Source organism: Homalodisca vitripennis, chromosome 5 (assembly GCF_021130785.1).
Source record: "Homalodisca vitripennis isolate AUS2020 chromosome 5, UT_GWSS_2.1, whole genome shotgun sequence".
Classification (NCBI taxonomy): Eukaryota; Metazoa; Arthropoda; class Insecta; order Hemiptera; family Cicadellidae; genus Homalodisca; species Homalodisca vitripennis.
The window spans coordinates 30,755,047-30,771,515 of record NC_060211.1 but is presented as its reverse complement, the minus strand read 5'-3'; the positions used below and the strand labels follow the sequence as shown (position 1 = coordinate 30,771,515).

At 34.8% G+C, this 16,469-nt stretch overlaps 1 protein-coding gene across 1 annotated transcript in view; it reads right to left on the bottom strand.

Moving 5' to 3' along the window:
• The window catches only part of LOC124363402, a 147,495-nt gene that overhangs the window by 88,911 nt on the left and 42,115 nt on the right, over positions 1–16,469 (bottom strand). The window contains exons 5-6 of the mRNA XM_046818653.1: positions 15,753–15,917; positions 14,943–15,040 (exon numbers count right to left, since the gene is read on the bottom strand). Of these exons, the coding sequence (XP_046674609.1) occupies positions 14,943–15,040; positions 15,753–15,917 (263 nt within the window). The remainder of the gene's footprint in view (positions 1–14,942; positions 15,041–15,752; positions 15,918–16,469) is intronic.

Below are 16,469 nucleotides of genomic sequence, written 5' to 3'. Positions count from 1 at the left end.
GGTCAAAAACAGCGGAAGTAGAGCTAGTTCCATCAATCAATTTTGTAAACAAACAATTAACAATAAAAAGCCAAGTTGTTTGGTCATGCAGGGTCTTGAACTCCAGACAAAAAAATACCTGTTTCTAAACCAGTTTTATATCTTACTTACGTTTTTTTCTTGACAATGCAAGTCACATCATGCCATATTACAAAAAAGTCCTCCGAATCATCTGATCTTGATTGTATAAATTCAAATTTACAGTCAAACAAACGAAGGTCCAAAACAGCGGAGTAGAGATAGTTCCATCAAACAATTTGTAACAAACAATTAACAATTAAAAGCCAAGTTGTTTGATCATGCAGGTCTTGAACTCCAGACACCAAAATACCTGCTCTAAACTAGTGTTATATCTTACTTACGTTTTTTTTTCTTGACAATGCAAGTCATATCATTCCAGATTACAAAAAGTCTTCCGAATCATCTGATCTTGATTGTATAAATTCAAATTTACAGTCAAACAAACGTAGGTCCTAAAACAGCGGAGTAGAGCTAGTTCCATGAATCAATTTGTAACAAGCGAGTGATAAAAACATTTAAAAGATAAAACCTGTTGTTTGATCATGCAGGCCTTGAACTCCAGACACCGAAAAACACCTGTTCTAAAACTGGTGTTATAAGGTACTTAGTATTTTATTGACTATATAAGTCATATCATGCCAGATTACAAAAAAAAGTTTTCAGAATCATCCGATCTTGATTGCATGGATACAAGTTTACAGTCAAACAAACGTAGGTCCTAAACAGCGGAGTAGAGCTAGTTCCATGAATCAATTTGTAACAAGCGAGTGATAAAAACATTTAAAAGATAAAACCTGTTGTTTGATCATTGCAGGCCTTGAACTCCAGACACCGAAACACCTGTTCTAAACTGGTGTTATAAGGTACTTAGTATTTTATTGACAATATAAGTCATATCATGCCAGATTACAAAAAAAGTTTTCAGAATCATCCGATCTTGATTGCATAGATACAAGTTTACAGTCAAACAAACGTAGGTCCTAAACAGCGGGAGTAGAGCTAGTTCCATGAATCAATTTTGTAACAAGCGAGTGATAAAACATTTAAAAGCGATAAAACCTGTTGTTTGATCATGCAGGCCTTGAACTCCAGACACCGAAACACCTGTTTCTAAAACTGGTGTTATAGGTACTTAGTATTTTATTGACAATATAAGTCATATCATGCCAGATTACAAAAAAGTCTTCCGAATCATCCGATCTTGATTGCATAGGATACAAATTTTACAGTCAAACAAACGTAGGTCCTAAACAGCGGAGTAGAGCTAGTTCCATCAATAAATTTGTAACAAGCGAGTGATAAAACATTTAAAAGCTAAAACCTGTTGTTTGATCATGCAGGCCTTGAACTCCCAGATACCGAAACACCTGTTCTAAACTGGTTCAGTGAACATGAGGAGGAGGCCAGATGCAGGAGATACACAGTTACCCTACCTGAAATAGACCATTTAATTTTATCTACGCATTCATACGTCTAAGGCATTTTACTTTTACCAATGAAAGAATTTCGTTCATTCCAATTCAAAATAATCCAATTCTTTATACGTCAAAATCAGGTGCTTAAATTCTATCATGAGAATAATATTTTGTTTACTAATTAATGTCTTCATAAATTTATATATCAAACAGAAACAACTTTGAATGTAAATAAATTACTGACATTTGTATTATTTAAATCTTGCTATAGTATAAGTTCGAAACAACAATACGAACAGAAAAGCAAAACTACTATTCGGAGTTGGCAATTCATGTTTATATTCATAATTATTCAATAAAAGCAGTTTTCTTTTCTTTGGTTCCCTTCACTTCGTCGCACGGAATAAATTAACTTGTTTATAAACCACAACGTTTTCGTGAATCGGATCTGTATTTTTAATTAGGATTCTGAGTTGTTGTCATTTTTATACATAAAAAAAGGAAGAAACGTCCTTTTACGAATTATTTCCGAAACTCACTGTTGTTTGTATAAAATATTTTGTAAAATACATCATAAATGAACAAGATTTACTTTATTATATAAATATATGCTGACCTGTTTTAATTTTTTTAGAGCTATTAGTTGAACTCTCTTTCCTATTTTTCATCTTTATCACTTCTTTCTTAATATTTTACACTGCTCTTATTCAATTCCATTCGGAAAAATCATATTAATGTTATATGAAATTGGCCACTTTATATGTTTGAAATAGCACCTAATTTTTCCATACCACATACTAAGAATGCTGAATAGGAGAATGTAAGAACAAGAGGAGAAATCACTTTGCCCAAAAGAGGTACAGATATGCGTCTGTTGGCGAATGTAGACTATTTTACATTCACTCTCAAAATCCAACTCTCAAAAGATGAAGACAAACATATGTAAAAACGTTGGTTATATATCATCTTTGCAAACAGCGAGAAAGGTTGGATTTCTTCAATGAATATTTTATGTTAAATACAGTAACTCACGGTTTTATAAATTACAGTTGCCATTATTGTAACTGAAAGTAAACTGTATAATTATAGATTCATTTGGTTCCGTAATTTCAATTGTATCTGCTATGCCCTATGAGATTCGTTACACAATAGTTTATTGTTGTGGTTGATGGTACTGTTACTATTCATTAGCTTTAGAAAGTCTTCCATCTTGAATGATAAGATGGTGCATTCTTCTTTCTTCTTTTATCTCAAGATGCAGATTATAAATCGCAGAGACGTCGCAACAAAATGCTGGCAGAGATTGTCATAGAACTGCGCAGTGTTATGTCATTCACCAAGGTCGTTCAGTTTGTATCCTGTAAGTTCCTCACACAAAGTCATCGCTCATCTCTTCCTCACAAAATCATGACAAGGAAGAACTGTTGTCAGAGGCGTTGCGACATCATCTCAGGAGAGATCAATACTTCGACTGCTGATTGCCGAAGAAAGAGACTATCGCGGTTACGATGAAAGGTATTATTTTGCTGGAATGACGCGACGGTGGCGCTGGCACGGTGTGCAGAGTCAGGCCAGCTCAGAGCTCAAGGACGCCCGGTGTCTTGCAATGGCGACTATCACTACTCTACCTCACGCTGTTCTGCTCCTCTTTACTTACAATATAGCGATAAGCATTACAGTGGTGACTATCACTACTCTACCTCCACGCTGTTCTGCTCCTCTATACTTACAATATAGCGATAAACGCTTGCAGTGGCGACTATCACTACTCTACCTCCACGCTGGTTCTGCTCCTCTATACTTACAATATAGCGATAAGCGTTTGCAGTGGCGACTATCACTACTCTACCTCCACGCTGTTCTGCTCCTCTATACTTACAATACAGCGATAAGCGTTGCAGAGGCGACTATCACTACTCTACCTCCACGCTGTTCTTGCTCCTCTATACTTACAATATAGCGATAAGCTTTTGCATGGGCGACTATCACTACTCTACCTCCACGCTGTTCTGCTCCTCTATACTACAATATAGCGATAAGCTTTGCAATGGTGACTATCACTACTCTACCTCCACGCTGTTCTGCTCCTCTATACTTACAATATAGCGATAAACGTTGCAATGGTGACTATCACTACTCTACCTCCACGCTGTTCTGCTCCTCTATACTTACAATATAGCGGTAAGCGTTGCAATGGCGACTCTCACTACTCCAACCCTTCTCTCTGTTCTGTTTCTTTATACGTAAAATATAGTGATGAGCGTTGCAATGGTTTCTCCTCAATCGATTTTCACTCGATGCACTTTAATAAACGGCATAGTTGTGACCGAACTTATGGACTGAGCGATTTGATTTTGATATCTTCGGATTTATCAGTTCCTGAGAAGATAATCATTGCTCTGCTTACCCGCTTATTATCCTCACCTGTTGACGAACTGACAATTTGTTTCGTTTTAAAATAGCCGCGCCGCGCTTATTAAGCGATAATCGGCCATGTTTCCGTGTAAAGGCTGGTCTAAGCCCATTAGTTCTGAGAACTGCAAACAGTACTAAGCAGGTTTCTAATATCCCAACTCTGTTAATAGTTAACGATCCTTTCTGAATGAAACGACTGTGGACAGTGCGATAATGCCACTATCACTTCCTTCCACGAATGATTCATCTCGGATAAAGGGAGTTTACAATGACGTGTTCCTCCGACGTTGGCAATAAAAGATAAGAAAGGACGTAGTATTCATGATGATTTATGTGGATGTAAAAGCAGAAGGATGTTCCTAGAGTACGCCATATAAATATAGAATTATTGTAAAAACCCGAAGCTGTATCTGCCTATTACATTTGCTACATGATTCTTCACAGCGAAGACAAAAACGTTTCTTCCTGGAAAGAAATTTTTATGTCCTAATGTAAAAGGAATGCATGTTCCCATCTTATTGGCAAGATATCCGACTTTGAAAGGATACCAGCCTACTTTTTTTCTGTGTTAACTCCTGTCCTCCAGGAAGAAATGTAAATAAATGTCTTGACACTTTAATTCATTGATTTAAGAAACAGAAAAATTTTGCACACATGAGCTGCATACGACATAGCTACGTAAATTCCAACCACTAAAGGCCATGATTGAGCAAACTAACCAAAACTTCTTCAGCAGCTTTGGCTGATTAAGGTAAGTTGTAATGAATTCTCCATCATGTACGACGTAACATTGTATTCCTCTTTTTTTACTATTTAAATTAATGGACATGTTCAAAATCTTAAACTGTATCTAAACTTATATTTAGCTTCGTTGAAAACCTAACTTGATCAAAGTAAAAATACCATATTCTTCAATCAGTTGTTTCACATGAAATAGATTAACCCTTTGTCCAACTGCAAAAACAGTGAATGTTTAAAGAACATAGAACGGTTTGTGAGTCTATATTGCTTTACAAAGTTCTAACTCCAGTACAATGAAATTTAAATGGACTTTACTGAAAGGTGGATTTAGAGTTGTAAAAGTATATTAATGTGCATACTTACATTAGTAATTAATGCAATCTGCAATCTTTCTGCAATTCTGATATACACATTTGATATTTGTAAATTTTTGCCACAAACCGTGTTTAAAAACTTAAAAACTGTATCTCCTGCTAATATTCTCCAAACAGAATTTGTTTTATTTGGATATTCCGTCACTTCACTGATCGTCGATAATATAAAATGCTCTCTTCTATACGATCATCAACAGCGCTATAAGGTTTTTAAGTTGTCTTAAAATAAGGTCCTTTCTTAGACTTCACCTGTATCAATAAATACAAATAAATACTTTTTATTTTAAGTGGTTTAACGTTTGATTATAGCTTCTATGATCTAAAAAGACCTACTTATCTACCTGAAATCTAAATTAAGTAATTACTCGTAATTGCACGTTATTGAATATAGATACACCTTTACGATAAGGCTGAAGTAATCGCACGTTAGAAGTAGGCGAAGCCTATCTATTCTGGTACAAGCCTTTCAGTTCTGTACAAAGGCGCACTAGAGAATGTATTTTGGTGAATGAAAACGTCCAAACAGTGAAGCCCATCTGTGTGTCTTGGCAGAGTATTCGACTCCGCGACCTGGACCTCGCATACTGCTGGTGATAAATATACAACTTGGGCTTAACTCGTCTCATATCGGCTGTCTATACCTTCTTAGCTCCCGTCAAATGATTTGTTGAATATTAATCGATTTTCTGATCAGATGGAGTACCAGTATTCATTGATTGGCGTGGATGCGAGAAACTCCATTCAGAGTTCAATCCATTGTAAATTTTACTAGGAAAAGAAATTCCGTTAATTATCTGTCCGACTTAGAGACGAGTTAGGAATACAACACACCACGTGACCCGTAAGAGGCTTTATTCTTACCACACTAAGGTTGTATATACAATTTCATTTTTGACAGACAGAAAATAATACAGAAAATGAGTTTACATCTCCCAGCAGACAAAAACGAAACTGTAGTTTCCTTACTGAGTGATAGTCTTTAATGACGTCCAATCAAATTCCATGGTTAGCCATGCACCATCATACAACTCGTTATTGTCTATCTATAAATGAATTTTAATGGACATTTTAAGTCTATACGAATAGTTAGGCTACCTTTTGTTTTAATATGTCACATGTCCATAGAAACAATGTATCCATGTTTGCTATCATAAAAATGCAAATTCCACAAAATGACATGTACCATCATGTACTAGAGTTACCTCGAGATATCGTGCAGACAGACATACAGAAATGTTATTTTTCAACCCCGTCAGTGATGGGCTTAAGAAACGCTCAGCCAATATTATCTTTTCATGTCACTAACTCATAACCACAATTTATGAAGTAATTTTAGAAACGCTACACAACTTCAACCTTAAATAGTCCTACGTATCTCCCATTACATAAGGAATTTTGAACCCAGTTATATAATAACATATACATTAAAACATAAAATTAAATGATGTATTGTAAACATTTTGATTAGCTTTAACTGTTTTACCTAAAATATTATTCGAAAAGGTGGTAGATATTTGGAAGTTGCCAGGAGGAAAGGGTGGCTTTAATATGAAAGTTAGGTTTAGCTCCGGTATCACATTTCTCTTAATACATGGCTGTTCTCGGAATTTGATGCTTGTAACAGACTTGACTCTTATAGTTCTGGAGCCATATTCGATCTGAAGAAGATTTTGAAAGAAGTTGACGACGTTGATAGCTAAAAACGGAAAATTTTATTTCGATTTAAAACATCAGAGACATATAAGTTTCTAAAATATGAAATATAATGTAATCCATGGGCGATATCAAAATCGATAACCATAAAACGTTCGACGAGTATAAAATCTGTACTAGAAGATTAAACAATGCTTTTGTATTGAAATGAAAAAAAAAATGGTAGTAAATTTAAATTTCTTGATCATATAATATAGAACCATGGGGGGGGTGGGGGGGGGGGGGGGTGGGGGGGGGGGGGGGTGGGGGGGGGGGGGGGTGGGGGGGGGGGGGGGTGGGGGGGGGGGGGGGTGGGGGGGGGGGGAAAATGTATTAAAATTAACCGTATTGATTACATACACGAATAATGAAATTATAGTATAAATATTGCAACTTGCCTAGTCCTACACGATCTTTGATGTCTGTATGGTTGAAATTGTTTTAGGTAGCTTTGGTCTTAATTCTTGATGTGTGAAAAGAACAATTTTTAAAATGTCCAAATTATGTTAACAACCGTTTTAGTAAATAATCAATTAAATAATACTTTGGAGAACTTATTACAAATTGAAGCCTTTTGTATATTAACAAATACAAAGAATTACCAAAGTTTGGCTCAAATATCATTTTTTTTGTTACTACAGAAGCCTTAGTCTGAGGTTGTAACCAAACTATTCAGTTTTGAAGCTTACTTCGAATTAGTCTTCATGTGTTACTATCTACACAAGTTGAGAATGTCCATAGTACTGCAGTTTTGTTTATAGTTTGGTATTTACGCTTGCGCCTTTAATCCCTAATAATAAGGAACAGTTCTTGTATAAATCCTCTTCATTGAGTAAATTGCACCATGCATACTAATATGAATATAGAATTGCTTGTGTATACTTAAGCATCATGCAAAAATTTTCAAGTGGTCTATATGGGTTAAGATTTCATTCCCCCCTGAGATATGGGGACAGACAGATTAGTAATGAAATGTTTCCACCAAGCCCCTCAATTAGATAAAGATTTTGTATGACTAAACGCTCACGGCTCATCTGAGCCCAATTTTACATTTATGTTATATAGTTAACCACACAATTTAAGATGGGAATGAATATCTTCTTTTTTTTTTAAGTAAGGTATAAGTGACAAACCTTAAATCCGATTACCAGTTTGGAATTGTTTGTGTCTCGTTCTCACTGCCATCAACATGCTCACATGGGAAGCGATTATCAAGAAGGAAACAAAACGTCAACGCAGATGGGTTGAGTACGGTGTGGTCCCAGGGTGCTAGCTTGTGGTACCGGGGCGCCCCCCAATAAGGGGGGGGAAGGGATGGGGAACAGAAAAAACGTGTGCCCAGGTCCAGCCACAGAACATGATTGTTGGGACCAGCTGATTTACCGACGCCACATTAATGTAGTTGAATATCCAGCCACACAGCGAAGTCAACCTTCACCGTGCTGGCTTCTCTCTCCTTCACTAACATTCCTCACCCAAAGAGAAATGTTTGTGACCTTGTTTTGTGCTCTCAGTTTGGCCTCAGCATCTCACTGGAGCGAGATATCAAGAGAACAACGCACCGCAGATGTGGTACGGTGTGGTCAGGTGCTAGCTGTGGTCCACGTGTGCCCATTCAGCCACAGAACAGATGTGGGACCAGCTGATTACCGACCCACATTAATGTAGTGAATATCCGCCACACAGCAAGCAGCCTTCACTGTGCTGGCTTCTCCTTCACGATACTGATCTCAAAATAGATTTTATGATCGTATGATGTCAATTTGCTTCGTTGCGACACATAAACTATGACCTGTCAATTCATTTAACACATTTACTACCGTTCTCTTTTACCACTACCTAAATCTACATAGTTGATGGATGATATCTTTTTTATGAGGAAAACTTCCAACGAGTAAAAAAGTGTATGGGAAGTTCGCTCTCAATTAGGGCCTACTATACCTACTTATCTAGTAAAGCCTGCATATTTACATATAGTGTTTTATATTGCATAACAACTACAAGGAAACATCTTTTATCAGAACAGTATGTTCCTTTGTGCAAAATTAGGTTGTTACTGTAAGTCCTCCATTGATTACGTAAAAGGATAAACTACTATCAAATATTTATGGTCTATGTTTTATCATCGGTTTAATCAAATTGTCTCTATTACTCACTTCCGTAAACAAATACATTTTTCCTCAACCATAAAGGTCCACTAAAGGCGACTTAAAGTCGGTCCCATATTCTTTTGAAAAATTTCTTTTGTCAATTATAATACACCAGTATAGTTGAAATCGATGCAAAAAAAGAATTAAATACAGATTATTATCGAAGATAGTTTAAACAAAGTTTCATTGATGTTGGTTTGTAGATCCTAGTTTATAAGTGTTTTGTACTAGGTCCTATCAGTGGCCGTACTAGGTCTGGCCACTGGGTCGCGCTGTGTAAAATTGTTTCAATATTATCAAAGTTGTATTTTCTGTGTACAGTATATTTCTGTATGTGTGGTCAATTTTAATTCATAGCACATTAAGCAATCTATTTGTGATAATACTAATCAAGGACGCGTAATACTACAGTGTTTGGTCAACATACTGTATCACGTGTATTACCTATACATTTAAAATACAAATATAAATATATTATAATGATTTAAAAATTAGGATCATTCAACTGCAACGCAATGACACGTAACGAAAATCTTGGTACTTGACAGCCATGCTAGATGTTTAAACTATGATCTTGGCAGTAGTATTTATAGTGACTAATTTAATTGCAAGAACTTGCCTGTGCAAGCAGACAAAAGCTTAATAGAATCGACAACCTCACTACTTTTCAGTACGTGACGAAACAAACTTTATTTTTCATTTTCAATGCATCGTCGTTTCTGAAAAAACAAACACCCTAAGCAATAAATTTCAAAATCATTCTTCACAATGGCAGCATTGGAAGAAAGTTTAAGACATAGTCCAGTGAAAACATATGTATACATGATTCTGCATCGCAAATGGGGTGTCCTTATGAAAATAAATTATTTACTTTAAAAGTGAACAGCAACTAGTTTGTAATAATTCAATAAGGAAGCAACAACTGATATTGACCATATTAGTCGTGACCTTGTAATGTCGGTGCAGAGTCTTTTGGAGGATTCTTGAATGTGTTAAAATTTGCCCTAAAAGAGTTATAATTCTAATTCCAGATAAACTATTTGGTGGTAAGATGATTTTACTCAGTGGGAGAGTTTAAGTATGGATGTATTGTATTCCCTCTTTATATTCTTATATACCTCCCCGTCATAATATAACTTAATTAATCACATTGTTTTTTCTTAAACATGGATTATTTTATAAATAAATACCTGTTAAAACGTGTTTCTACCGTACGGCAATAAATGTAGTTTGATTTTATTTATTCCCAGGTACAATACCACTGTCATTTATCAACAAAAATTATTACTTTCCTGTATAATTTAACAGTACAATATAAGATTTTGTGTTGCTTACAGTGTCTCAAACATCTCTAGATGGATCAAAAAGTATTCACTTCCAACTGAATTCATCTTGCTGAAGAGTCTTATGAAACTCTCCTTAGAAGATGACTCGTATTGGACTAAAACATAACTTCTGAGCTTTCTTATTGAAGACATGTTTCAATTTCCATCAGTTCCCATCTATTACATTACAAGCAATAAGTTCCCAGCGAGAATCGAAAACCGGTCGCAAATTGTGGTTTATGTAACTAGGAACCAAGCCGCTTTCACTTTAGAGAATGAATAATCCAACTTATGAGGCCTCTGCATAAGTTTATGATTACATATTACAAAATGACAATGAAGTACTCATGGAAATTATTCAATAATTTAATAATCAAACACTCTAATAATTAGATTTACTTTTTATGGAGCCTTTCATTTTCAAGTAAAACATTATTAAACGCACATAATGAAAAGAAACTGGCTTTTAAACTAATGCGTAATAAGCAAAAAGTGTCTACAAAGAAGTCCTTGAGATATTTATATAAAGTAGTTACAATCTATATTTAGTTTGCAAGAAATCATTGACTTTCCAGAGAACAGACCTAATTGAGGATCTATTATGAGGCATCAATATAAGGGAGAAATTTTGTTGGCTACTATACTAAATCTTTTGTTTAGATTTGTAATCAAACTTTAATCTGTAGTAATTACCTCATTTTTATGCATTAAATTTAAATGATGAGTACATATTTATTGAAAGGATAATATGATTTGGGACATTTGCTATAGTTGTATGTTACAAAATGTAATAACACAACGTTTCGAGGATTGAAATCTATACTCTTCATCAGGTGAGAAGATAATTTGTACATATGCATGTACTTAAAAGCAACAACGAGTGGGCAGTGGACTTCCACTAAAAAAGAAAGAAAAAAGAGTAAGAAGAGAAATTAAACATGCCCTATAGCTGCTTGGAGTCTAGACAGGAGAAAATAAACCTGAGGCTGCACAAAATGCAAATCACGAGCACAAGTCACGAACACGAGAAGTCGGGAGCACAAATACATGTCACACCAGCACAAATGAAAGTGGGATATGACAATATTTGTTGTTATTGTCAGGGTTTACTGAATTTAATATTTTTCAGTGTTTTCTGTTATATATTTATAATTTGTGCTTCTTGTATTTGCCGTTAAATAGTGAACAACCACGTTTCATTGGAAACATACTTGGATGCAACATCTTCTCATAGACGAATATACAATAAAAGAAAAATTAGGAGTTCGTTGGTCTTCCTTGAAAAAATATTAATATTTCAATATTGTTCTTACAGTTATCTTCAACTCAAATGTAAGGGCCATATAAAATTTTTCTTCTTGGCTTCTTTTACTTTAAAAGAAATTAATATTGAGGATTGTAATCCTTGTTACATAACACTATCCAAATGCCATAGGTCGTATACAGAGTGTCCAGTTACTCTCTGAACAACGGTGTTATCAAATTATTTCTCTCAAGTCTAGACGTACACATTTCACCATATGGACATGGGTCTCCTGTGCTTAGTTGCCCATCCTTTATGTAAAACATTTTTATAAAATAATTTATATTTTTTAAAACTAATCAATTAAATCGTACCAAGTTTTGAGTTAAACGTTTATAGTAACAAGTCCAGTTACTAAAATGAATATTATATTATCTTTAAGCTTTCAAAATTACGGCCAATAAACATTTTTAACTTATTAAAGATCAAGTTAATGGACATTTTACTACAGAATTGCAATAATAAAGCTTTTTTAAGAAATATATCGTAAATTAAATTACATATAAAAGATTTAAATCGAATAATATATAGCAAAATTGAAGCAGATTTACTGTGACTGGACATAGCCCACATTGAGGTTCTGAGCACCAGAGCCATGTCCATATGGTGAAGCAAATAATGTGATATACCTTGTCCAGAGAGTTACAGAACGTCTTGTTGATCACCAAATAGCCTTACAAATAGAGTTGCAATACTACTTTTATTCCTTGACTATTAGATCGACCTATTGGATTATTAAAAAATATACTTTTATAATCCTACGTGAAGTCTGTACTAGTAACGAATGTACAGAAAGAAAGAATACGTCAATGGACCGAGTTTATGGTTTTACATCGTTGTTAATCTGTTATAAAGCAAAGCGTAGTGATGACAAAATATGAGGCTGTTAATCCTTATCGTTATGCTCCAACTGTCAACATTGTAAGGATGATAACGGGCGGAGAATAATGGTGGCGAGCAACCACCATTGTCAAGGTGCTGTCAGAGATAACGGGGAGCCGTGTCACATTTCACACACAGTTTTGACATGTTTAACCAACTGTGCTAGAGTGCTAGTTCACGACACAAGCACAACACGGGTATGAGTCACTCAAGGTGATCAGGTTATAGAGAAGGTTATAGCATCGTTCACTTCAGTCGTAGTATTACGTTATCGGTAACAATAAGAAAATCGTTATTCTTTGTTTAAAGTTTTCTATTGACGGCTTGAAAGGATAACGGGATATCGATATGCAATCGTTATGTGTAGCGAAAGGTATAACAACGTTTCGAGGATTGGAATCTATCCTCTTCGTCAGGTGCGGTCTATTAATACATACAAAATAAAAACCAAAAGAAGAACAGAACGGAAAGGAATGGTTCAAACATACCTTAAAGCCGCTTAGAGTCATTGCACAATCGCACGTCACTCCAACACATGCGAAAATTGGTATGTTTGAACCGTTTTCTTTGCCTTCTCTTCTTCTTTTTGTTCTTTAATTTTTATGTATTACCTTATGTTTACGTATTATTGTTATAAAGTTGTGTTATACTTTATGTAACACATAACGTTTTCAAATTTCGGAAATCCTGTTATACTATTGTTACTATCAATATTTTTTTAAGATTATATTTCAAAAAACAGTTTTCGAAGGATGGCACTTTCATCGGTTCCTAGAACTATATTATCATCTTCATATTTAACAGTGAGAAGGAATCTAACAGAGATACTCCCCTACTAAATATAAATGTAGATTGCAAAAATTGGATGCTGGTAAGAGTTCGAAAATTTTTGATATGGGTTGGTTAAAATCTAGCTCGTGTTTTGACCCGTGATGTCTATTTTGCTTTAATACACCTGTCTATATACCAGTCCGTGGGGGGGGGGGGTGGGGGGGGGGGGGGGTGGGGGGGGGGGGGGGTGGGGGGGGGGGGGGGTGGGGGGGGGGGGGGGTGGGGGGGGGGGGGGGTGGGGGGACAACGGACTGTGCACATAAATATTCGACGCTGTAGGACCATTTTCTTTGTGATTCGAACTTTCGGCTTCTCTGATGATTATTTATGGAGGAATATTTTTGGTTTTTGGCCCTGTAAGTTAGGTTAATAATTACGCACCTGAGATTAAAATCCACGTCCACAAGAGTTGGTAAAAATAGTTTTTTTACATAAATATTTGGTATAAACATCTTAAATAAAAAAAAAAAACTCTTAAACATAATACAGTGGAACAATACTGTTTTATGTTCCAGTACTTATTTAAGAAGATATTTATTGCTATTATAAAAATGCATGTGTAAATAAAAACAAACATACACATGGAACGTAAATTGGTAACAAAACCACGTAATATAACTAAAAGAATTTGAAAATGTACTGCTAATAATAAATAATATTTCAGAATAAATTTAGCACAATGACAACACTAGATGTATTGTAAATGTGAGACAGTAGCCAGTGAGACGTTAAACCGCTCAAGCTATTATCTCTGATGACGTAAGCCGTATTGTTCTAGACTTAGGGCGGGAGGTGAGTCCTCTGTAGGGCTGTAGGTAGGCGGACCATTATACTTTACGAAACAATTGTTAGAATTGAAATAAAAACTTTGAATATACTAGAAGTCTTAGTTTTGAATGTATTCTTATTGTGTAGTTAAGGTTGAGCACACATGAGTGTCATTTTTTGTTTTGAGCCTGTAAGCAATTATTATTTCCACCATATGGTTAATTATTGCCCACAATGTCATATTAATCTACAATATACAACTTTTTGTTCTAACAGTAAGGTCGTACAAACCTTTATAAAGTGGAAAAGAACTACCAAGTTGAATGACTTTTTATACTATAAATAACATTACTGGGTACTGTACGCTATGGCGTCACTAACTCCTAATGGAAAAGATAAAAATTGAGTTACCGGAGTTAGGCTCTATTTTGTTAATTCAAGAGTTATGGCGGTTCTTTAAAGATTTCGCCAACTCGGTAAATTTATGTGCTTCAAAATCATCCAACTCACATGTTAGTTTTATATTTATTCGTAATCCAAACAATGGTGATCTGTAACACACCTGGGCCTTCTCAAGACCCACAAAAAAAGTCTTCTCAGTGAACAATGAAAGAATGTTTAACCTTAAAAATGTATATTTAACTTTGGTACATTCACGATGGCATTGAAAAACACTCGACTTAAACTGCAACCTTTTTTGCCAGCTTCAAAATGGAATCAAGCTTTGCAAGCATTTTAGTATTATATGTAAAATGCACACTTTTTGAAAATAATATAATTACATGGCATAACATACCAAATTTAAATTTTCCATCATGTATTAAAAGAATATTGAATATTGTATTGCTTCTTAAAAATAAGTAGAACCATTACATAACTTACGCAACAAGTTTTTAATATAAAAAAAATTAAATTCTATTTTACTTGAGTGTTTTATCTATTGTCACAATGTATTCTAGTAACTGTTTGCTAGTTAGTAGGTATACCTGAATGTAGAAAGACTCTCCTCTCTTGACAATAAAATCGTTGGCTCTGTCGTCTGTCTGTAGAGCAAACAGCCCTGCTGTTGCAATCCCAAACATCGCTGTAACACGGTATACCACAAGTTACTGCACTGTCACTAAACATATTTATTTTTCAATCTCAACTACATAAACTAAAATGCTCATGTTAATTTATATGTTGAAACATTTTTATTTTTGTAATGATCAGTAAACATGCCTTACAGTCCTCACAAAAACCTAAAAAAATATTTTTGACCAAACATTGAATGATTATGCAAGTTAGACAAAATAATACGTAAGGAGTCTTTTAACGTATTTAAAAAAGCCAATATTTGTTTACATTTCATATTTTTTAATACTATAAAATGAAATTGAATTAAATGTATAGTTTCCACATAGTAAATATATAATATAAATTCATTTTGGTATACTTGTAATCATCTATACATCTTCAATTAAAGTTCAAAACAATGTCCTAACTTGAAAACTTGCAGGTAATTTTCTGAATTGAAAGGTAATAAGAGTATCAGTATGTAAACAGTCAATATTATTGTTTACATTTATTATGTTCTTAATAGGCCCTACTATTGTTATTTTTTAATTTCTAAGTGTCAAATCTTTAAAATTGGTAAAAAAACTGAACGATTTAGAAAAATCGATAAACTGCTTATACACTCAACTTTAAGGTTCGCTCTTGCTATATACATTCAACACTTTTTTTATTTAAATTGATTTTTTAAATAGTTAGTTATATCAAGCCTAATTAAATTATTGTAAACAAAAGTATCTTACTTGAGAGGAGAGCGAGGCCCAACTTGGCCGTGACTGCTGAAGTGTACTTGAGCACAACCTTGTCCTTGGACACGATCATGGATAACTGGATAATGCTGAGGATGCAGAAGAACGCTAGACACAAGGAGTTCAACGCCGCCACATAGCCTGCCAGTTTCACTGCTCCTGGAAAACGGGTGAAATCCCGGTTATTTTCGTTGGATGCAGATGGTTGATACGAGAAGTTACATAAGTTCGGGGAAACATCAGGAGATGATAATGAACAGTATGATGTAAGGAAAGGTGAGACTTTTAAAGGAAATGTTTAAAAAATAGAATAAGAGAATTATATGACCAAAGGAACTAGTGTAGACACAGAATAAGATTTAAAGAGGAGTTTTTAGTTCGTTGTGAAAACAAATTTAGATAGTACGGGTGTCTTAAAAGTCCCACCCCTCCCCCCTATTAACCTTCTTATGAATAAAGATGGAATTATTTACTTTTTGGGATGTTTATATGACCAACTAGGGAGTTTTTGATGTATGTACATTTTTTACTATCCCCCCTCCCAACGGGGTATTTTGGGAGGAAAGACAAAATTTTTAACATGAACCCTTGGCAAGAGAAACCTCATTTTAAAAGTATTAAAAAAGAAGAAGAATTGAACAAACTACAAGTATCTAATGTTACACTACACCATTTGGTGGCTAATTGAAAGTTTGAACTGGTTTATGAACC